The sequence below is a fragment of the Pristis pectinata genome, chromosome 10, assembly GCF_009764475.1.
Source record: "Pristis pectinata isolate sPriPec2 chromosome 10, sPriPec2.1.pri, whole genome shotgun sequence".
Lineage (NCBI taxonomy): Eukaryota > Metazoa > Chordata > Chondrichthyes > Rhinopristiformes > Pristidae > Pristis > Pristis pectinata.
In genome coordinates, this window is record NC_067414.1 from 11,218,446 (window position 1) to 11,242,869 (window position 24,424).

At 42.8% G+C, this 24,424-nt stretch overlaps 1 protein-coding gene across 4 annotated transcripts in view; it reads left to right on the forward strand.

The window, feature by feature from the left end:
- The window catches only part of arid4b (AT-rich interaction domain 4B), a 123,739-nt gene that overhangs the window by 57,907 nt on the left and 41,408 nt on the right, over positions 1-24,424 (forward strand). For all 4 annotated transcript variants that reach the window (XR_007957025.1, XM_052025003.1, XM_052025005.1 and 1 more), the window contains 7 exons: positions 1,011-1,090; positions 3,298-3,374; positions 5,347-5,477; positions 8,702-8,774; positions 9,243-9,337; positions 16,727-16,824; positions 23,000-23,255. Coding sequence is in view for 3 of the 4 variants with exons in the window: in XM_052025003.1 (XP_051880963.1) it covers positions 1,011-1,090; positions 3,298-3,374; positions 5,347-5,477; positions 8,702-8,774; positions 9,243-9,337; positions 16,727-16,824; positions 23,000-23,255 (810 nt within the window). In the remaining variant the exon portion in view is untranslated. The remainder of the gene's footprint in view (positions 1-1,010; positions 1,091-3,297; positions 3,375-5,346; positions 5,478-8,701; positions 8,775-9,242; positions 9,338-16,726; positions 16,825-22,999; positions 23,256-24,424) is intronic.

A 24,424-nucleotide genomic window follows, 5' to 3' on the forward strand; every position in this document is an offset into this window, starting at 1 on the left:
AGACCAACGAGTTTCGGGCAGACCAAAGAGCGTCTTTCAGCGAGTTGATGATTTTCCAGCAGCACTTGATGACTGTTTTGGTACAGCCTGTAGATCAGAGAGTTCTCCAGGTGAACCTTGACAAGGACCAATTTTCTAATTTCGAAAATAAACCTTATAGTAAAATAGTACTTGGCTTTCTTTATAGTGTTGTCAAATCTAATCATTGTTAGTGTTGTCAAGTCAATTCATTCATGGGTGCCATGCAGCAGCCATGCTATTCACCTACTACACTAAGTAATGATTTATAGTAGCTAATTCATCTATCAGCTCACCTTTGGGATGTGGCAGGAAATCGCAGCACACACAGGAAATTTACAAGGTCACAGAGAGAACTTGGAAACTCCACCCAGACAGCACCCAAGATTAGGATTGAATCCCTGGAGCTGTAAGGCGGCGGCACTAACTGCTGCACCACCTGCCGCCCAATTCAAATAAATAATTGAAATATTGAAGAAGTTTAAAATCTGGGATTAAATCTCACTACATATTCTGTTTTTTTTAAAATCAGATTTGTGGTGAATCTTTTGAAATTAACCAAAGGTTTAAACCAGAAGACAGTTTACTTAAGGACATCAGTATAGAAACAATCCCCCTGCAATGTGCTTATGCATAGGAGTTGCTATCTTTTGGTTCATATTCTATCAGGTTGTTTTGAATTGAATTGAATACGTTTATTATTGTGATATGTACCGAGGTACAGTGAAAAGCTTGTCTTGCATACCGTTCATTCAGATCAATTCACTACACAGTGCATTGAGGTAGTGTAAGGTAAAACAATAACAGAATGCAGAATAAAGTGTCACAGCTACAGAGAAAGTGCAATGCAAGTAGACAATAAGGTGCAAGGTCATAACGAGGTAGATTGTGAGGTCAAGAGTCCATTTTATTGTACTAGAGAACCATTCAGAAGTCTAATTTTCTTCTATTTACATCTGGGCAAACAAAAATCATTTGTTTTGTTTCTAAAGGTTATTTCTCCAGACTGCAGTGATGAAGTCACAGTGAAAAAGGACAGTGTTTTAGTTCGCTCATTCAAGGATGGGAAATTGTAAGTCCTTTCATGTTACAAGAAACCGAACCTGACTCAAAACTCTTGCCACATGGGTTTAATCCTGATATCTAATCCTACTGAAAACCCAGCGTGGTATCTATTATACAGCACACCCTCAGCACATCCTGCATTACACTGATGGAAGCCGCATTACCAACACATGCTCCATCTCAACAGGGCTGTGTACTCCTTTTGTTGTAATTGTCTGCTTAAGTACATAAAAAAGATAAGGAAAAGAAGCAGGAGTAAGATGTAACTCTCTTTGATTGCTTCATAGTTTACAAAAATATAGCCTGGGCTGTACCTCGTGTTCACTTTCCTAATCCCCCTGTACCTTGATTCTCCTCATTATCTAATATACACTTTCCTTGGCAGCAGAACCATGTAAATTCACTAGATCAATTCCTGCAAAGAGGTGATTGATATATGGGGAGAGACTGAGTAAGATTAGATTATATTTGTTGGTGTTTAGAAGGATAAGAATAGCTATGTCATTGAAGTATATAAGATTATGAAAGGGAATGACACCATAGATAGTGAGTGATTGTTTTTTTTCTGTCTGGAAACCCTAGAACTGGGGGGTGATAATATCAAAATAAGGGTCCACTATTGTGGACTGATTTTAAATAGAGAATTCATTACTCGAGTTGCAGATCTTTGTAGTTCTCTGTCACAGATGGTTATGGGTGCTGAGCTGTTGTGTACTTACAAAATTGACATTGCTGGATCTTTGGAATGAAGAGGTATGGGGAAGTAGACCTGAGTTACAGGATTGGCCAGGCAGGAAAATCAATCTTGTTGTATTTTGTATACCAGTGCAGCAAGGCTTTTCTGTACTCTCAACATTTGCTGCGTTACTATAAAATATATTTCATTTTCCCGCCTTTCCTTCTAAACAATGTAGATTGTACGCAGGTGAGGGCCTAGCGCCAATCTCTGTGACACGCAATGAGTGACAGTTGTCAACCTGAAAAGATCCTTTGATTTTATTCCCTTTGCAAGTCCTCTATCCACACAAATACCTCCAAACCCACAATCCCATATTTTATGGAACACTTGGTTGGGTACCTAATCAAATGCCTTTTAAAAACCTGTATGTACTGAGCCTGATGCTGCCTAACACAGAATTGCCATCCGCAATGCCGAATATCCTGAGATCCTTTGATAGGAGGCAAAGCTGAGACAGGGCTTTGCCTTTTGTCAAAACTGGAAAGTTTTTCTTTAATGGTTTTTATTGCCAAGAAAAGTTATTCTAAAGAAGTATCTTAAAATGTTAAAAAATATATAAAAATAAAGTTAACTAAGGCATTTTCAAATCTGTAGTAACTTAAAAAAATAATTAAAACAACACATTTGCCCTTATCATTCTCCAGGCTAAGAATCCCCATCAGGATGAATGACGTCTCCCATCCTAGTAAAGGTCTAACTGGTGTAAGAGTGGAGTGGCCTATTTCCTCATGTAATGCTGGGGAATCCCAGTGAGAGTGGGCTCCACTGTTGGTTTCATGTTGGGTTCAGCGGTGGAGTAGTGTGCAAATGTGCCAACAGATGTCATTCAGAAAGTCCCGAACTTACCAGTTGGTCCGCCTAAGTCCTGGATGTGCATGGGAATGGATGAGTCCTGGAAGTTCCCTTCAGAACCACTGGCTACAATCTGCATGACTCAGCCCTCTAAATGGGCTGGTAGATAAAGAGAAACCAATAACAATGTTATGACACCTTTATGACACCGCAAGTTTGATGGGCAGAAATTCTTCAAACTAACTATTTTGCAGTCAGTGGAGTAATACTGCCACTGACCTCGACGAAAACATAAATCTAACAATCTCTCTGATATGCATTCTTCTGAATCTGTCTGGCATTATTTCCACTTTGCTCCTCTGTTCCCTATCCATCACTGTCTGTGGTTCCCTGATACTGACCTGTCATTGCCCTTGGACCCTCTTTAGCCTGATATAGCAGTAAGCAGTTTTTGGAGCCTGTTGGCTCACCTGTAGACTTTCCCAATTTAGATTTGTAGAGGTTGTGTTGTCATGTTCCCTCACACTCACAAAGCAGTGGGCAGATGGGTTAAGAATGCACTTTCAAAGAATTACGTAAATTTGCTACATGGAAACAACCTCCTCAGCCCATGGAGGTATTTATGTAGTACTCAAACCTTCTTCCACCTTTTGCTTCTGACCTGTGTTTGATTTGTTGCCTAGTGTGGCTGTGCCCCGGAAGGACATCGCAGAATTTGACAGTGAGATGGCCTCAAAATACGATGCAGCTATGAAGGAAGGTAAGAAGAATCTTGCGTTATCATGCCAAACCAGTAGGCAGAAAATGGTCCAGTTGCATGTGCTTTGAAGCAATATTATGTTTGGAGATTGTTCTGCTGTGGGAATGAGATTTGGTTGGTTCTTTGGAAATGATTGGTCAGGTGTGTCGGATCCAGTTATTTTCGAATCTGTTCGGTCTTTCAGGAGTCCAAGAATGAGTTGAAAACAGCTTGGTGCTTTACAAAGTTTTATTGGAAAAGTTTAAAACAAAGAAACAGTCACAGAGCACATGGCACTAGCTTTTTACTACTGGGAGATGAGCCGAGACAAAAGGAACTAAAGCTGAGCTGGGGCCGGGGGTGGGGGTGGTGGAGGAAGGAGAGCAAGAGAGAGATTAACAAAAAAACCACACCTTTTATACCTGAGAAAAGAGGTACTCCTTAGCTAACAATCATCCAATCAGGAAACCTGTTAGATAGCTGTGGCCAAACCAACCAATGAAAACACATATTCACCTGATGGACGAACCGATAAGCTTGGAAGCGGCCATTCCTTGTGCAGCCACTTGAAGTGTATTAAACACTATACATGTTTAAAAAAACTAATTAAAACAGTCGAATCCATCAGGTGATAAAAGTCTCAATGAATTACTGCATTTGTAAACAAGCTGAAAACAGGTGCAGAATTCCCATTTGAAGTGAGGAACTGGAGGAGGTCTTCAGCCTGCTCAACTCTTTTAGACCAACACTGTCCTCCATCCCCTCTTCATTTACCCATCTCAGCTCCATCATCTTTGATTTTCGTGTTGAAATGTTGAGTTTAATTGAAATATTTGGGCAGGGTACATGAAGGGGTCAAGCGATTCTGCAGTCAAACTGGGGTAGTGTTTTATTGTGTGGTGGTTTGGCTTTACAGAACATCCCGATCTGACTTAAACTGCCCCCGACTTATTTTATAATAACTCTAATGGTAAGAATTAGTGATTCCCATTTGCAGTTTTGTTACTGAAATAGCTTCAGCAGCTCTTCATGGACGTATTGAATAAAGCGCAGAAAGTGACCATTCATCCCATTGTAATTGTATTATTTCTTTGAACGAGCTGTCCAATTAGTCCCACTCCAGCTCCTCAATCCTGTGTGCATCAAAATCTTGTCCCTTTAAATTTTTATTCAACCCTTTGAAAGTTGCCATTGAATCTGTTTCCACTATGCTTTCAATCAGCGCATGAGAGATTATACGTTTCACTCTGTACCTGAAAAGCAAAAAAAAATGCAGCTGCTGGAAATCTGAAATAAAAGCAGAAAATCCTGGACCATCAGACCAGGCAAGGTGAGAGAAACTGAGTTATATTTCAGATAGATGTCCTTTCATCAGAATTAGCAAAAGTTAGCATGTTTAAAGTTGAAGGGGAGGGGTGGAGGGAACAAGAGGAATGGGCTACAGACTAAGAGGGGGTGAATGATGCAAATGACAGTGGTGCCAGCATAGAGTGGGAGGTGAAGGCTTGTTCATTGGAACTGACCTCTGAAGGAATTTTAAGTAGAGGGAGATGAATGAAGTCAGAGGAGAAAGGGGAAGAATGTTGCTGGAACAGTGAGATACAGAACAGTGGAGTTGCTGGAAATCTGAAATAGAAGAGTGTGCTGGCTGAACCCAACAAGTCAGGCAATGGCTGTGGAAAGAAAAACCTTCCATCAAACTGGCCAGTTCAGTGCCTGGCCTGATTTGGAGAGGTCTGTGCTGCTGTTTTGTGAGGTACAAACTCTACTCGTTCTCCAGCCTCATTAAGCTGAAGGCTCACTTAAAATGCGAGCCAATGTTCAAGTGAATGTTTAATCTTAATTGCATTGTCTGCACCTATGTGCCCACCCACCCCACCTTCCCCAAAATCCCACCAGCGCCCTAAGATATCACTTTACTGTAACTGATTTTCATAGAAAATTGTTTCAACTTTCAAAACATAGTCATGAGAATTTGGGTTGGTGTTTTCAGCTTTGGACCAGGCTCTAGAATTCTTGAAGAGCGGAACCATTCCCCACAATTGGAAGACTGAGTTGAAGGAAGAGAGTTCAAGCAGTGATGAGGAGGAACGTGATGAGGAGGAGGAGAGCAGTGAGGAGGAGGTGAGTAATTTGTTTTAGGCAGGGGAAGGAATATAATGCATGAATAATCTTTCTTCTTAATTTTGTAATTTGAGTTTTGAGTTTACCTTTTTTAGCATAACATCCATTCAGCATAATTTCCACTGCACTTCCCAAACTGGCAAAGCATTGGGTGATTTAATCTGAGCTCACGGTGACTTGCACAACACTTGCTAGCAGTGATCATGTGGATATATGGTAATCTGCAAACTGGAAACACACCTGGAAGTGAAGTAATCCAGGCAGTACCTGAGAGATGAGGAGTAACACAACTATAGCCTAAAGAGCACAGTAACACTGCAAGTCAGTAGGAATTGGGAGGTGTTTATCGAGAGGGAGAAATAACATAGTCGTAGACAGGAAGAGCAAGTAATGCAGCTGTGGCTGGGGAAAGGATGAGTGCCTTAGCCATGGCCAGGAGAGGGAAGTAATACATCCATGATCCACTGCCAAATCGAGGAGAGGGCAAGGAAAGTAACACAGTGGTGGACTGAGACAGGAATAATGTGGCAAAACCTGCGGGGTGCTGCCATTTGCCCTGGGGAATGGAGGATTACCATACTTGGGGTTGTGGGGTTAGGGTGGTATGGTGGTGACAAAGTTGCAAGGGCAGGAGGAATAACAGACATAGCCAAGTGTGAAAGAAAGAGCTAATAATGATAAATACAATAGGAATGGATGGTGAAGTGGGATGAAGAACATAGCTGTTTCCGTTCAGGAGAGTGAGGTGAGCTAGATAAGTCAATGAGGAAGAAAAAACAAAGGGTACAGGTCCCTCCCCAGCTTACGAGCAGCTCTCGGGAACGGAACCCTGTCGTAACTGGGGAGGACCCGTATGCTAATAGGGTGAGGTGGATCAAGTGAACGAAGGCTAGTGAGGTCAGTATTGTATGGACCTTTTGAGCAAAATAGAACATAGAACATAGAAAACCTACAGCACAATTCAGGCCCTTCAGCCCACAAAGCTGTGCCGAACATGTCCCTACCCTAGAAGTTACTAGGCTTACCCATAGCCCTCTATTTTTCTCAGCTCCATGTACCTATCCAACAGTCTCTTAATAGACCCTATCGTATCCGCCTCCACCACCATTGCCGGCAGCCCATTCCACGCACTCACCACTCTCTGAGTAAAAAACTTACCCGTGACATCTCCTCTATACCTACTCCCCAGCACCTTAAACCTGTGTCCTCTTGTGGCCACCATTTCAGCCGTGGGGAAAAGCCTCTGACTATCCACCTGATCAATGCCTCTCATCATCTTATACACCTCTGTCAGGTCCCCCTTCATCCTCCAGTTTGTGGACTGTAAATTTGATCTTTGAAGATTCTGGATTTGCTCCTCACAGAAGTGCACTGCATGAAAGCAGACCTTGTTACTTTCAGAGCATTTTTTTCACTCTTATTTTAACATATTCAAGAACTGAAGAGTATCACTAGGTATCCATTGCATTTTCACTGGTTGCTGTATTGCTTCTGTTACACTCATTTTGTTTTTCCTTTTATCTATTGTCAGTATTTTTAAGTTTGCTAATGAAAGATGTTTTTGTTAATTATTTTCAAAAGTCCTAGGTGTAGAACTTTCTTAACCCAGCAAGCCCACCCCCTGGCATCCTTGCACATCTTATTTCCTGTGCAATGGTTTATAAACAGTTCCAATGTTAACAACAAAGCAACATTTTTATTTGTACCCTACATTATTTTCGTTTGACCAGTTGCCTACCATACTATGATGTTTTCCAGCATTTTTGGTTGCACTTGCACAACCTAATTGGAATGTAGGAAATGCAGCAACAGGTTAAAGTACAGCCACCACTGTAAATGATGTTGTGATAGTGTGCAGAGAATGATTTTCAGGTGATTGTGGGATAAATATTGGTCAGAATTCTGGGGTAAAATCCTCTGCTCATCTTAAAAATAGTGTGGTCTTTTGTATTCATTTGAGAGATCATTAAAAACAGAAGCAACAGTAGACCAAAAGGACCTTTGTGGCTCTCTGCCATTCAATACAGTCAGCGCTGATCTGTACCTTGTCCACTATCCCTATGTCCCCATATCCCTCACTGTCCTAGGATGTGTCATAGTCATACAGCACGGAAACTGCCCCTTCGGCCCAACTGGTCCATGCCAACCAAGATTCCCATCTTAAACTGGTCCCATTTGCCCACATTTGGCCCATATCCCTCTAAACCTTTCCTATCCTTGTACCTGCCCAAGTACCTTTTTAAGTGTTGTTAATGTACCTGCCTCATCCACTTCCTCTGGCATCTCACTCCATATACTGACCACCCTTTTGGTGAAAAAATTGCCTCTCAGGTGCCTATTAAATCTCTCCCCACTCACCCCAAACCTATGCCCTCTAGTTCTTGATTCCCCAACCCTGGGAAAACGACTGTGTTGGACTCAGTTTTGAGGATACTCACTATCTGAGCATCTATAATCCTCTGAGATAGAGAATTCAGTCTTCTGATTAAAGCAGTTTTTCTTCATCTCAGACCTAAGTGGCCGACATCTTTTCCTGAGGTACATGCACCTTAGTTTTTGACATTGTAATCAGAGCAAAGCAACTGTGCGTGCATCCCACCTATTGTTCTTGGGAGCTCGTACTTTTCCTTGAGGTTACCACTGTCCCCGATAACACATTTTCAAAAGTACAGAGGTATTCTTGTGTGCTTTACATTTCTGTGAACACTGAACTAGCATAATCAGGAGCCCAAAGTAATTTACTTCCTCTCACTAATGAGAAATTCAAAATACCATAAAGCAAATTGTGTCACCATGCAACATTATAAAGGGTGAGAACAATCATAGTTGTTGTTCTTCCAGTGATTTTCTTGGTCTTGAACTAGTTGCTAGCAGAATAAACGAGTTCTCTTAGGCGAGCAGCTGGCTCAAGATTAAGTGAAGAGGCCTCGAAAAAAAGTTGTGTTAATTTTATAGCTTTAATACAATTCCATTTTCTCTCCCTTTCCCCGTTATTGTCAACGTGTTTCAAGTATGCTGATGGAATTTCTGCCTTGATTCTTCTCATCTTAAAGTTTTTAAAAAAAAAGAGCTTGATTTTCATTCTTTCTTTATAAGTTTTATAGTTTGTACTCTCGGCAGTTTATAGTCTTATAATCTAAAAAACATTTATTTATTTATTTTCTCTTTTTTTTTCTCCCCCTGTATCTTGCCCACCATTTCCTGCCGCTGCACCAAATATTTAGGAAGAGGTGGAGCCTTTTCCAGAGGAAAGGGAGAATTTCCTGCAACAACTGTACAAGTTCATGGAGGATCGAGGTGAGGGGACTTGTCGTGGCATTTTTTGTTTTAAACTTTAAAGCATGTCCCATGAGTTCCCAGCAAACTCGGAGTGATACTGTCAGAATATCAGCTACGTGGGGCTTAATTTAAGTGTTACGATTTTCTCGGTCATCTTGGTTTCTAGGTTGTGGATTTGGTTGTGATAAGTCTGGGTGATGTTGAATCCCTGTAATGTATCAACCACTTTTAGTTTTTAAAGCAAGGTTCAGCCGACATCCAGCCTCACATTTTGAGGCCAAGCTAAAGTTTTAATATAAACATTGCAGGTTCATGATGGTCTACTATCTTGGAATCAGAACTTTTGTCTCTTGATTGTGACTAACTTTTGTTTTATATAATTGTGAGATTCATGTGACGAGCTTGCTGTCAATATTCATTGATAATTGTCAAGTTCTTATTGAAAACAGTATTTCGTATTGTCTGTCTTATTTTATTTACTCTCAGGTACTCCAATCAACAAACGCCCTGTGCTTGGATACAGGGATTTGAATTTATTCAAGCTATATAGACTTGTCCATGAACTGGGAGGATTTGATAATGTGAGTATTTAAATGTATATTTAAAAAAAAGTCTCTGGAAGAAGTCCTTAACAGGAAAGCAAGCACAAATATGTTTTATGGAAAGTAATGTGTGGATTTTTTTTAGAAGTCTTATTGCAGCAGTATGATAAAGGAGAGTGACTGAATAAAAAGACTCCTGTTCAGCTTATGCCAGTGCAAACAAGCCATTCAATGCCTGCATCACCTGGCTTGAGAGATTCCATTTTTTTCCAAAGAACGTATCAGTTAGTCAATTTATGGAAACTTCATATCTTTCAGTGTATGGTATTGCAGCTGCTCCAATTAGCAGATAATGCTAGATGCTTTAGTCAGGTTTGAATTTTATTGGAACAGAGAATTTTCATTTCCTTTCAATCTACCTTTTTGTTAACTGACATTGAGAGTTAGTAAGTGCCTTACTTCCAGGGGATGTCTCAGTAGGTGTTTACAATACATCAATAAGATTCAGTGGTTTGATATTTCTTTATGGAATTCCACAGTTGGCAAGCATTATAACTGCTTTAAATGTTATTACTGAGTGTAGCATGGTAAGTGATTGAAGGAAAATTGTGACTTGGAATTTCCACCATCGGTGTCTCTTTGCTATTATACGGGTGCACTCTGTTTTTGCTAAAGTCCACATTGGGGGAAATTTATAAAATTGAGTTTGGATGCATCATAGGACTGACAAGAGAAGGTCAGTAGTCCATACAGATGTTCTTTTTAAAAAAAGCTCAGTTTGTATTATTGGGCATTTAAAAAAAAATTTTTTTTTTTAATTTTACTTACAGCGTGGTAACAGGCCCTTCTGGCCCAACGAGTCCGTGCCGCCCATTTTAAACCCAAATTAACCTACCCTTACGTCTTTGGAATGTGGGAGGAAACCGGAGCACCCGGAGGAAACCCACGCAGACACGGGGAGAACGTACAAACTCCTTACAGACAGCGACGGGAATCAAACCCCGATTGCTGGAGCTGTAATAGCGTTGCGCTAACCGCTACACTACCGTGCCGCCTTGTTCTTGTTTGTCTTGTTCTTGTTCTCGTCTTGTTCATGTATGCTCTTGTTAAGTTGCCTAATTACTTTGTCATTTCAAAAACTTGACTTCAGTGCTCTCCTGACAGCCACCCATCTTCTACCTGCTGCAGACTTCAGTTAATCCAACGTTCTGCTGCCGTTCACTGTCCCATTCCACAAGCTCTGCTCAGTTATCACACTGTCCCTGATGAGCTTCATTATTTTGGGTCCCCAAATTTTTAATCCTGTATTTAGATCCTTATTCGGCTTTGGTCTCCCTATTTCTGCAGCTACCTCCATCTTTGTACCCCTGATCTTCATTCACTGGTCCCTTTTGCCTTCCAGCTGGGGCCAGTGATCTTTCATTCTCCTAGGCCCCACAATCTGGAAGGCCTTCTTTAAAACCATTTATTTTTTTCTAACTCCCCTCTTTAACACTTACCTCTGTGATTTGGTCATCCCTTATTAAATACCTACAATGCTTTGTTTTTGGTTACCTCTCTGTGGACAACATTTTTCTAAGTGATAGGTATTATATAATTGCAAGTTGTAACAAAATCTGTGGGAGGATATCAGAGACTGCACCTCTCAAGCTTCATGGTAGATTTATAGCATAGAACCATAAGCACAAAACAGGCCCTTCGGCCCACCATGTTGTGCCGTCCATCAAACCACCCTCACACTACCTAACCCCTTCCTCCTGCATATCCCCCCATCCCACACTCCTCCATATGCCTATCCAACAAGCTCTTGAACCTGTTCAATGTATCTGCCTCCACCACCACCCCAGGCAGTGCATTCCATGCACCAACCACTCTCTGGGTGAAAAACCTCCCCCTGACATCTCCCCTGAACCTCCCACCCATAACTTCAAAGCCATGACCTCTCGCCTTGAGCATTGGTGCCCTGGGAAGGAGGCGCTGACTGTCTACTCTATCTATTCCTCTCAGTATTTTATATACCTCTATCATGTCTCCTCTCATCCTCCTCCTTTCCAGTGAATAAAGCCCTAGCACCTTAAGCCTCTCCTCGTATTCAGTACTCTCCAATCCAGGCAGCATCCTGGTAAATCTCCTCTGCACCCTCTCCAACGCCTCCACATCCTTCCTATAATGAGGCGACCAGAACTGAACACAGTACTCTAAGTGTGGCCTAACTAGAGTTTTGTAAAGCTGCATCATCACCTCGCGGCTCTTAAACTCAATCCCGCGATTTATGAAAGCCAATGTCCCATTGGCCTTCTTAACTGCTCTTTCCACCTGTGAGGCAACTTTCAATGAACTGTGAATATGAACCCCCAGATCCCTCTGCTCCTCCACACTGCCAAGTACCTTGCCATTCACCCAGTACTCTGCCCTGGAGTTTGTCCTTCCAAAGTGTACCACCTCACACTTCTCCAGATTGAACTCCATCTGCCACTTGTCAGCCCAGCTCTGCATCCTATCAATATCCCTCTGTAAGGTCCGACAGCCCTCCACACTACCCACAACACCGCCTGTCTTAGTGTCGTCCGCAAACTTACTAACCCAGCCCTCCACCCCCTCATCTAAGTCATCTATAAATATCACAAAAAGTAGAGGTCCCAAAACCTATCCCTGCAGGACACCACTAGTCACTGCCTTCCAATCCGAGGGCACTCCTTCCACCACAACCCTCTGCTTTCTACATGCAAGCCAATTCCTAATCCACACAGCCAAGCTTCCTTGGATCCCTTGGCCTCTGACCTTCTGAAGAAGCCTACCATGAGGAACCTTATCAAACGCCTTACTAAAATCCACGTAAACCACATCCACTGCACTGCCCTCATCAATCTTCCTGGTCACCTCCTCAAAGAACTCTATCAGGCTGTTGAGGCAAGATCTTCCCTTCACAAAGCCATGCTGGCTGTCCCTAATCAGTCCATGATTCTCAAGGTGTTCATAAATCCTATCCCTTAGAATCCTTTCTAACAGCTTACCCACCACAGACGTGAGACTCACCGGTCTATAATTCCCTGGCCTATCCCTATTACCTTTTTTGAACAAGGGCACAACATTCGCAACCCTCCAATCCTCCGGCACCACCCCCGTAGACAACGAGGACTCAAAGATCCTTACCAGCAGTTCAGCAATCTCCTCCCTAGCCTCTCGAAGCAGCCTGGGGAAAATCCCGTCAGGCCCCGGAGATTTATCTGTCTTAATATTATTTAACAACTTCAACACATCCTCCCTCTTGATATCAACAACCTCGAGAACATTACCCCTACCAGCACTCCCTTCCGCATCATCAAGACCCCTCTCCCTGGTGAATACCGAAGAGAAGTACTCATTGAGAACTTCTCCCACTTCCGCCGCCTCCAGGCAAATTCTCCCACCTTTGTCCTGAATCGGACCTACCTTCACCCTAGCCATCCTCCCACCCTTCACGTACTTGAAAAAGGCCTTGGGATTTTCCTTAACCCTACTAGCCAAAGCCTTTTCATGTCCCCTTCTAGCTCTCCTCAGCCCTTTAAGTTCCTTCCTTGCTACCCTATATTCCTCACGGGCCCTGTCTGAACCTTGCTGCTTATACCTCACGTATGCTACCTTCTTCTCCCTAACAAGTCATTCCACCTCTCTCATCACCCATGGTCCCTTCACCCTGCCATTCCTTCTCTGCCTCACCGGGACATATTTATCCCTAACATCCTGCATAAGATCCCTGAACATCGACCACATCTCCATGGTACATTTTCCTTCAAAAAGGACATCCCAATTTACACTCCCAAGTTCTCTCCTTATAGCCTTGTAGTTCGCCCTTCCCCAATTGAAAAACCTCTTGTCCTCTCTGCACCTGTCCCTGTCCATGACAATTTTAAAGGTTATGGAGCAATGGTCACTGTCTCCCAAATGCTCACCCACCAATAGATCCTTCACCTGTCCCGGTTCATTTCCTAAAACTAGATCTAACATGGCATTCCCTCTAGTCGGCCTGTCAACATACTGCGTCAGGAATCCCTCCTGGACACATTTAACAAATTCCGTCCCATCTAAACCTTTGGCACTAAGCAGGTTCCAGTCTATATTTGGGAAGTTGAAGTCTCCCATTATAACAACCCTGTTATTTTTGCTTCTCTCCAAACACTGCCTGCCAATCTGCTCCTCTATATCTCTACTGCTACCGGGGGGGCCTATAGAATACTCATAGTAGAGTAACTGCTCCTTTCTTGTTCCTTAATTCCACCCATACGGACTCTAGAGATGATCCTTCTACAACATCCAGCTTTTCCACAGCTGTAGCAGTGTCCCTGACCAGTATCACCACCCCTCCTCCTCTTCTCCCCCCTTCCCTATCCCTCTTAAAACACCGAAAACCAGGAATATTCAATATCCACTCCTCTCCTGACGTCAGCCACGTCTCAGTAATAGCCACGATATCATAGTCCCCCATACTTATCCAAGCCCTCAGTTCATCCCTCTTATTCCTGACACTTCTTGCATTTAAGTAAACACACTTCAGTCCATCTACCTTACTGCTTTTACAGCCTGTATTCTGCTTCTCCTTCCCTAAAGCCTCTCTACCTGTTTGATCTAACTTTTCCCCATTCCCTTCTTCCTCTGACCTACTCCTCCGGTTCCCTTCCCCCTCACAAACTAGTTTAAACCCTCCCGAACCACCCTAGCAAATCTCGCTGCAAGGATATTGGCCCCCTTCTGGTTCGGGTGTAACCCGTCCTCTCTGTACAGGTCCCACCTTCCCGAGAAGAGATCCCAATGATCCAGAAATCTAAAACCCTCCCTCCTGCACCAGCTTCTCAGCCACGCATTTATCTGCCACCTCCTCCTATTCCTACCTTCACTATCACGTGGCACTGGCAGCAATCCCGAGATTGCTACCCTTGAAGTCCTGTTCCTCAACTTTCTGCCTAGCTCCCTGAACTCACTCTTCAGGACCTCATCCCCCTTCCTACCTATGTCATTGGTGCCAGTATGGACCACAACTTCTGGCTGCTCTCCCTCCCACTCAAGAATTCTGTGGACCCAATCAGTGACACCCCGGACCCTGGCACCTGGGAGGCAACATACCATCTGGGATTCATGCTCACTGCCACAGAACCTCCTGTCTGTTTCCCTGACTATCGAGTCCCCTATCACTACCGCATGTCTCTTTCCCACCCTTCCCTTCTGAGCAGCAGTACCAGTCCCAGTGCCAGAGACCTGGTAACTGCAGCTAGGCCCCTGCAGGTCATCCCCCTCAGCAGCTTCCAAGGCAGAAAACTTGTTACTGAGGGGAACAGCCTCCGGGGTTTTCTGTCCTGTCTGCCTGCTGAACCTCAGATGTACCTACCCTAAGGGGGGTGACTGTCACCTGATGCACCGTGTCTACATAACTCTCTCCCTCCCTTATGCTTCATGGAATCTTATGTCCATTTTCTGGGTAAAGTGGTTCATCTCTCAGTCTACCTTCATCAAGATAACTGTTTTTCAAAGTTTGTTATCAGAATCTGGTGATTGTATTTCATCTGATGAAAAGGTGGCAACAAATGGATGAGGGTTAGTGGGGCAAGGTGCAGCTCTGTACAAAATTTTGAGAATGACATCAACTGAGAATAATAGAGCCCTCCCTTCTGGTTGGATGGTTTAAAGGAAAGCCTTTACCACATTGTCATTCAGCTGGCAAGGGATGACTAGTGGTCCACACAGATGTTAGAAGCAGTTTTCAGTATGCATTATTGGCCTTTAAATCGATACATGTTGTTGCATGCTCCTGCTAAATTACATGATAGTTTTGTTATCTCCAAGACCTGACTCCCTCCATCAATCTCCCAGACGGCCTTCCAGCTTCAACTCATTCAAAATGAATACAACTGATGACTTTTTGTCCATTGCATCCTTTGAATTGATTGGAAACTGCTTCACTGTTGGTTGACTTAGCAACCTTTATTATTATTTTCCTTCTGTGAATGACTCTGTCTGTAAAAGAATCTCTGTAGTATGTTGCAAGTGTCTAGCAAAACTAATTTTAATTACAGTTGTAAGTGTGCGATGAAAATACTACATGTAATCTAGAAAGGATAACGTGTCCATTGTTCGCTGAGCACACAATCCAGTCTACGTTGTGCAAGAGATCTTATTTCAGTCGATAAGAAGAGCCAGCTCACTAATGGGAGATGTCATTTATGCTGGGTAGAGAGGTCTGAATCATTAGTCAGAGGTGGGAAAAATAGGATGACTCACTCCATTGTAGTTGTATCCAACAAGCACTGTGCGATGTGACCCATCAATTCATAGAAAAGGGAGAACTGAGATGGTGGAAATTCTCTATGCCTGCCCAATCATCACAAATAGCAAGGGTCCTTGTAGAGAGCCAGTTAATAGTTACAGTTGCCTATTCACCACCTTTGGCCATGAGCATATCCTTTAAAGCCCACCATAGATATCTATTCTCCTTAACTTGCATCAAACTACCAATTTCTCTCCACCAATAGGATGTCCAGTTTATTGAACTATTTGCTGTTCAGGATGTGGTCTCATCGACACTGGAGAGGCTACGTACAGGTTGGGTTGTCATTTTGCTGAACATCCATGTTCAGTTCCAAATGTGACCTTAAACTTTTCATTACTTCCGACTTTAATTCTCTGCACAGCTCCCACTCTGACTTTGTCCTTGGCTACCTGCATTGTTCCATTGATATTTCATATGGACTTGAGGACAAACATTTCATCTTTCAGACACTTTGCAGTCTTATGAACTCAAATATTAATCTTAAATGCCACTTCCATTTTCTCTCAGCCAACATGTGCTGGGTAATGCAGGATATTTGCACTGGAGCCAGTGGGGGTGGTGGAGGTAGAGAGGCCGGCGCCTGGAATGGAGGAGATGTGGCTGAAGATGGGGAAGGAGATCATGATTGGTAGACTGGTTCACACTCTAGGTGTCTATGTACCGCACTCTTCCTAGACTAAAGGTGTCTCTAGTGGCTGCATCGTTGCCATAACCATTTATATTTCCTCTGGATCTCTTTTCTCAAAAAAACTATCCCATTATTACCCCCTTTTGTCGTGACCATTTGGCATTTGATCTCTCTTGCCTTCTATCCTATCATAAATCTGTTGCCTTCCCAGCCAACCTTTTCCCTGGTTCTGTAACTGACTAAAACTAGGAAAAGTTGATTTGTATGATGAAAGATCCAACTTCAATCATTGAACTTTCTGTCTGCATAGACATGATCCAACCTGCTGAATGTTTCCAACATTACCGGTTTCTATTAGTTAGTATAGTGTCAGGTGAGCAGCAGTGCATTTGGCTTAGTTGGCTTTTGAACTACATTGCACACTGGGATAGAATTTTTGGTGTTTTCATTTTTCTGTCTCAATGTGATGTTACTCGTCTACTGAATTTTGTCCCCATAGATTGAAAGTGGTGCTGTGTGGAAGCAGGTCTATCAGGATCTAGGAATCCCTGTGATGAACTCCGCTGCAGGTTACAATGTCAAGTGTGCATACAGGAAGTAAGTCCATTGTTTGGGTATAATTTCTTGGACATTTAAACATAAATTGAGAATTTATTTTGCTATAATGTATAGCATTTTCAATGTGCTGTTTACGTATGGGTAAAGTGATAAACTTCCATGCATTGACAATGTCAGCTGTGGATAACATTCTAATCTTAGAGCTTCAAGGCTGTGAGTGCAAGCCTCAATCCAAAATGTTGAACAGGTGATTTTAGGCTCACACTTCAAATGCAGTGCTAATGGATGCCTTAATTGTTTTAATTTTCAAGAAAGCAGACAAATTGACTGCAACAGTTACAGTGGAGTCCTTGCTGTCTGCCAGAACCAAGGTCACCTGAGCCTCGGTCATTAAGCTGCAATATGCAGCTGACACTTATGTATGTTTACATTGAGCAGCTGAGGCCCAAGTCCTGAGCCTTACAACTAACTATCTGCAAAACCAAGGTCTTCTGACAGTCTGTCTCTGCCATAAAACACTGTGCCTCCCCTTGAATAGCAAAAGTCCATAATGAGACTCTGGAAAAATGAACTACAGAATTGTACAGCATCGGAATCAGCCCTTTGGCCCACCGAACCTATGACAATCATCATGCCTATCCATACTAATCCCACGTGCCTGCATTAATTCCATATCCCTCTATGTCCTACTCATTCAAGTACCCGTCAAGATACCTCTTGCATGTTGTTACTGTTCCTGACTCCTCCACCTCTTCTGGCAGCTCTTTCCAGATACCAACTACTCTTTGTGTGGAAAATTTTTCCCTGAAATCGCCTTTAAACCTTTTTTTCACCTTTAACCTATGCCCTCTAGTTTTAGATACCTCTGTCATGGAAAACAGACTCTATCTACCATAACTGTGCCTCTCATAATTTTATACACTCTATCATGTCACCTCTCAGCCTCCTTTGCTCCGGGCAAAACAGACATAGACTATCCAATCTCTCCTGATAACTCAAGCCCTCTAATCCATGTATTGGTATTGGTTTATTATTGTCACTTATACTGAGGTACATTGAAAAACTTGTCTTGCATACTGATCGTACAGGTCAGTTCATTACACAGTGCAGTTGCATTGAGTTAGTACAGAGTGCATTGATGTAGTACAGGGTAAAAACAGTAACAGTACAGAGTAAAGTGTCACAGCTACAGAGAAAGTGCAGTGCAATAAGGTGCAAAGTCACAACAAGGTAGATTGTGAGGTCAGAGTCCATCTCATCGTATAAGGGAAAGGTTCAATAGTCTTATCACAGTGTAGAGGCTGTCCTTAAGTCTGGTGGTACGTGCCCTCAGGCTCCTGTATCTTCTACCTGATGGAAGGGGAGAGAAGAGAGAATGACCTGGGTGGGTGGGGTCTTTGATTATGCTGGCTGCTTCGCCAAGGCAGCAAGAGGTAAAGACAGAGTCCAAGGAGGGGAGGCTGGTGTCTGTGATGCGCTGGGCTATGTCCACAACTCTCTGCAGTTTCTTGCGGTCCTGGGCAGAGCTGTTGTCGTACCAAGCTGTGATACATCCTGATAGGATGCTTTCTATGGTGCATCGGTAAAAGTTGGTGAGTGTCAAAGGGGACATCCTTGTGAATATTCTCTGCACCCTCTCTAGCATAACCACCTGCTTCTTATAATGTGGTGACCAGAACTGCACACAGTACTGCAAGTGCGGCCTAGCCAGCATTTTGTACATCTGTAACATGACATCCTAGCTTTTGTACACACTTTCCGTTGTCAACAAACACCTCTCAGCAAAGTCAGATATCAGTAATGAAAGTCTCCATCACTTTCACCTTGCCAGCACAGCCATTTGCCATCTGAGGAAAAGAATATTTGTTGATCAAGATCTCAGACACAGTATAAAAATCATAGTCTACCAGTCAGCAGTGATCCCCATCCTCCTGTCTGCATCTAAAACACAGGCTAGCAGCTGCAGACACCTTGGAGCACCGGAGAAATCCCGCCAATATTGTCTCCACAAAATCTTCCAAATCCACTTCCATTCCAAATAAATGAGTCAATGTTGGCATCCACTCGCAGGCCAAGCATCTGTACCTGGCATCAAAGCTCCAATTACAGTCTGCCGCAATAGGTAGGTTGCATTGCACGCGTCCAACCCAAGACTCCTGAAGCTTGCCCAAACTTTGCACAACAAGAAATTACCAGGTGGACAGGGGAAACAATTCAAGGATAATTTCAAGCCTTCCTGGGAAAAGTGCAAGGTTTCCATTGTTTTGTGTGACTCCCTGGCCATTCACTTGTGGGAATCCCTGGCTCACAACTGCTCAAGATGGAGAAGGAATGTCGAGGGAGCCTAGAGTCCATGTCACAGAGTCGTACAGCACAGAAACAGCCCTTCAGCCCACTACATCCATGCCAACCATCAATTACCTCCACACACAGCCCATGTACCAGTGCTTGGATCATAGGCTTCTATGCCTTGGAAATTCAAGTGCTTGTCTGGATACCTTTTAAATGTCGCAAGAGTACCCGCTTCCACCACCCACTAAGGCAGTGCATTCTAGATTCCAACCATGCCTTGGATGAAAAAATTCTTCCTCCATTCCCTTATAAACCCCTTACCCTGAACCAATGTCCACTAGTTTTTGACACCTCTATTACAAAGAAAAGCTTCCTACAATCTACCCTGTCTATGCCCCTTATAACTTTGTATACCTCAATCAGGTCACCCCGCAGACTCCCCTACTCCAAGGAAAACAAATCCATCTTCTCCAGTCTCTCCTCGATACTGAAACACTCCATCCCAGCAAACATCCTGGTGAATCTCCCTCTCTAGTACAATCATGACCTTCCTATAGTATAGTGACTGAACTGCACATAGTACCCTAGTTGTGTCCTCACCAATGTTTTATAAAGCTGTACCATAATCTGCTCTTGCATTCTGTGCCCTGGCTAATGCAGCTTAGTATGCCATATGCCACCTTCATCGCCTTATCTGCCTGGGCTGCCATCTTCAGGGGTCCTTGGACTTGTATACTAAGGTCCCTCTATTCCTCAATACTCCCCAGGGCCCTTCCATTCGTTGGCGCACATGGAAGCCCATCATGAATGGTGGATCGTGAAAAACTTGGAAGGTGCACACCACCTCCTAAACTACCCATCCACCATTGAACACCATTTGTGGCTGACTACCACCTTTGAGCCCACAGAACTGCAGTGAAAGCAAGTCCTGCTTAACTCTGAGGGACTGCCAAAGAGGAAGTACAGATGGAGTACAATGCAGTACTTACCGAGTGCTGCAATGTCATGGTGCTGCCTTTTGGTTGAGACGTTAAAACTTCAAAATTGAGACTGATAGCACTTTGTTGGCAAGAGTATCAAGTGTTAGAGAACCAAGATATGCAAGTGACAGTAAGGTGCAAATCAGCCATGTGGTAAACTGGACAGCAGAATTAGGCTTGGAGGACTGAATACCGGATTCTGTTTCTTTGTTCTTCAGTACTGATCACCTTGAGAACTGGGACGTGGAACCTCCGAGTGATGGTACAAATACCTGCTTTATGTTATTGGAGTAGTCTCCATCAAATTTTCATTGAAAAGGGGCAAAGATAGTGTTTGGAAATGACACTTTAACTTTACATTACATAAAATGGAAAATTATTTTTCCCAAGTTACTTTGTACTGTCCAAGGTCATTCATTAAGAGTTGAATCTATGTTCAGTATTTTCATGTTGTGGCATTACAGGATTAATTGTTTTTGTTTTGTTGACTGTCCAAGGTTGAAGTTGTTATGTAATCATCCACCCTTTACTGCTTTTTAAAAAGACCACCCAGGTAACCAAGTTAGAAGGCAACAATTTCTTGGATAAACACAAGGTGTGTTAAGTGGTGCTTTAACAGAAGTGTTGAGTATTGCAAGCAGATTAAATGAGTAACGAAGAAGAATGGTTTTGTTGGCAGGAGAGTTGGTAACCAGAGGATGTAAGTTAAAGACAGTTGGCAAAGGGACGAGAGGGGAAATGAGGACAATGTTATTTATGCAGCTCATCGCTATGATCTGGAATGCATGACATGAAAAGGCAGTGGAAGATTCAGTCCTACCTTTGGACAGGAAATTGAGTAAATACTTGAAAAGGAAATCTTTTTCAGGGATATAGGGATAATACTGGTGGAGGGGAGTGTGCAGCTAATTGCATAAATTATAAAATGCCAACTCAATCATTATCAACAGAATGCTCCCCTCCTGTTTTCCATGGTTCAGTACGTGATAGAGGGCAAAAAGAACTGCTTTTGAAGGGAGGATTTGCTGTGAAATATGAGAAGTTTTAATCAATGTTGTCTACATTGTTGTTTAGGTAAATTCAAAATATTTTAAACAACTCATCATGTAAACGGCATTAATGTGGAGCTTTTTAATTGTGAATTCTCTTTGTGTTACACTTGAGGAAATGTTAATAATATTTTTCAGTAATGTTCCCTTTTGAAAGTTGACTTTGGTCCCAAATGATTCTCAAACTACTCTTATTACGTTCTTGTTCTTGGTAAGGTGCCCCCGAGGCTATTAATTTTCTTATTTACATTAAGTGGTTTATTGCATTTAACATAATTTTACAACATTGAATCATGGCACTTCAGAACCAAGTCCATCAGTCCCATGTTATAGAACATAGAACACTACAGCACAGTACAGGCCCTTCGGCCCACAATGTTGTGTTGACATTTTATCCTGCTCTAAGATCTATCTAACCCTTCCCTCCCACATAGCCCCCTATTTTTCTATCATTCATGCGTCTAAGAGTCTCTTAAATGTCCGTAATGTATCTGCCCCCACAACCTCTGCAGGCAGTGTGTTCCACGCACCCACCACTCTTTGTGAAAAAAAAAACTTACCCCTGACATCCCCTCCAATCACCTTCCTCCAATCACCTTAAGATTATGTCCCCTCGTGTTAGCCATTGTCGCCCTGGGAAAAAGTCTCTGACTGTCCACTTGATCTATGCATCTTATCATCTTGTACACCTCCATCAAGTCACCTCTCAACTTCCTTCTCTCCAAAGAGAAAAGCCCTAGCTTGCTCAACCTATCCTCAGAAGATATGCTGTCTAATCCAGGCAACATTCTGGTAAATCTCCTCTGCACCCTCTCTAAAGTTTCCACATCCTTCCTATAATGAGGCGACCAGAACGGAACACAATACTCCAAGTGTGGTCTGACCAGAGTTCTATAGAGCTGCAACATCACCTCGCGGCTCTTGAACTCAATACCTCGACTAATGAAGGCCAACACACCATATGCCTTCTTAACAACCCTATTGACCTACGTGGCAACCTGAGGGATCTATGGACGTGGACCCCAAGATCCCTATGTTCTTCCACGCTGCTAAGGGTCCTTGCATTAACCTTGTATTCTGCCTTCAAATTCGATCTCCTGAAGTGTATCACTTCACACTTATCCGGGTTCTCCCCATATGTAGTTGATCTGAACGTTTCTCAGTTCATCCTTTGAAAGATATGGTGGTGTGTATCTCCACTCCCATCTGTGGAAGTAAACTGTCTCAGCTACTCTCTGGCTGTTGGAAATGAGCAAAAATCCCTCACTGCCCAATCAGATAAAATAATCTTTTCCTGTTTATCCTTTAAAAGTGATCAAAATCCATCAAAATTTTAAAGACTGGTTAAAGATTGGGCCTTGAAATTGCCAACAAATCCAACAGAGGAATAAGGAGCAACTTGCTTACATTGAAATGGTTAGAATGTCAAATGAAGACAATGAACTGAATTTCAGAAGTGAAATACAGCACGTACTCACTACCTTGCGCATTTATGGTTAGTGACTGAGGTTTAATTTCTGACTCATTGTTCATAATGATACCATGAAGTAAACTGATGGGATGGGTAGTACATATGGCAGTGGAAGCAGTGACCCTGTTCAGATAGGATGGTCTTGTTCAGTTTTTCCTTTGTGTTCACCAGCCAAGCAAAAGCAGAAGTTGGGTAAACTACAAATGATTTTGGCACTCGAGCCAATTTTTAGCATGTTCTTTCAGCATTTGACTGAAGCATGTCCCAAAATTATCCATGCTAAACTTACCCTCCAAATGCTGGTCCAGCCAGGTGAGGTAGAAATATAGCCAAGAATGAGGCTGTTTGGCCTATTGTACCCATGCTGGATTGTTGATAGAACTAGCCATTAATTTAGAGCCTTAAATGTATTTTTTCCCCAGATACTTATGTGGCTTTGAGGATTATTGCAAGTCAGCCAACATTCAATTTCCAACATCACTGCAAGGAGACCATAAAGCAGGAAAACAGAAGAAAGAATGTGAAAAGGGTCATGATGACCTTGATCACAAAGACGAAAAGGAAAAGGTTGCAAGTGTTACATCACCAATAGCTGAATCTGAGGGTGAAAACGAGAATGAAAGCAAAAGCGTTGTGCAGGATGAAGAACTAAAGGGTCAGGAAGCAAAATCCGTAAGGGTAAGTCCTGAAAATATTTCATTACTTTAATTTGTTGGCTGACGTTTGTGGATTGTTGCAGGGTGCAGGATAAAAATAATTGGAACCCTTCAAATATCTCATGTCAAAGGTGAGGTTGGAAGTCAGCTGTTGTTTTCAGCTTATCAAATGGCTGTTGTCCAGTTACTTTGGTCTCGGTTTGTTAAACTGCCACCAGCCGTAGGAAGAACAAAAGGAAGGTGCAGCTCTGGAATAATTTTCAGTGCAATCCCTTAGTGGATGTCCAGGTACAGTCTCGGCACCTTGATTAGAGAAACTGGAGTTTATTGCTTGCAACAGAGAACATTGAGAGGACATTTGAGAAATACTCAAAATCCTAAATGATTTTGAGTAAATGTGGGGAAACTATTTCCACCGCAGAAAAGGGCATGGCCTAGCAATTTCTTCACGTAGTTCCACGGCTGGATCACATCAAACCAAGGCATGTCTATCTTGCCTGGGACACCCAGCGCCTGTATGCAGCAGTTCTAACCTATAGTATCAGCCATGGTTCATTCTTACCAGAGTCAGTTTGTGCAGTGATGTTAAAAAAACTGGTCCCAGAGTGAACCTATATTGTGCCCATTTCTGAGTGTCTTGGTATCCACTGGGAAATTTGACTACTGACATCAGTAGGATTTTGATTACTGCTAACGTGTTTTTCCATTGTTAAATTCCTCCAAATGACATAACAACAGTGTAATGCTCAAAGTCAACCACACTGGTTTGAAAAATGACAGACCTGCTTTACTGAGAGAACAGTCAGGTATTTAGGAATCCTGTTTCCCCTGAAATCACGCTGTTTAAAGCACCAACATTCAACCTGAACTTTTTGTCCTCACTGTGATGTCCCGAGACTTCAAACGGGCTCACACTGTGGAAGGTCAAAAGTTCAGTCGCTCTCAGTTTACTATACTCAGGACTTCTGCTAATCTCTGCCACATTGCAGTTTGCTCATTACTCGTAGAGAGACTGACTTTATTTTTCCTTCAGTCCACAAGAGCAGACAGAGTGGGGAAAGGGATTTTGTCGATGTGCATGCCTGTGTAGACTGAACTCATGTAAACCTCGTTGGTAAGCTCCTGTCATGCAGTAAGTTTGAGGGTCTCCATGGGCCTCTTGGACAACATGCTGTTCTCACCAGCTGCCTC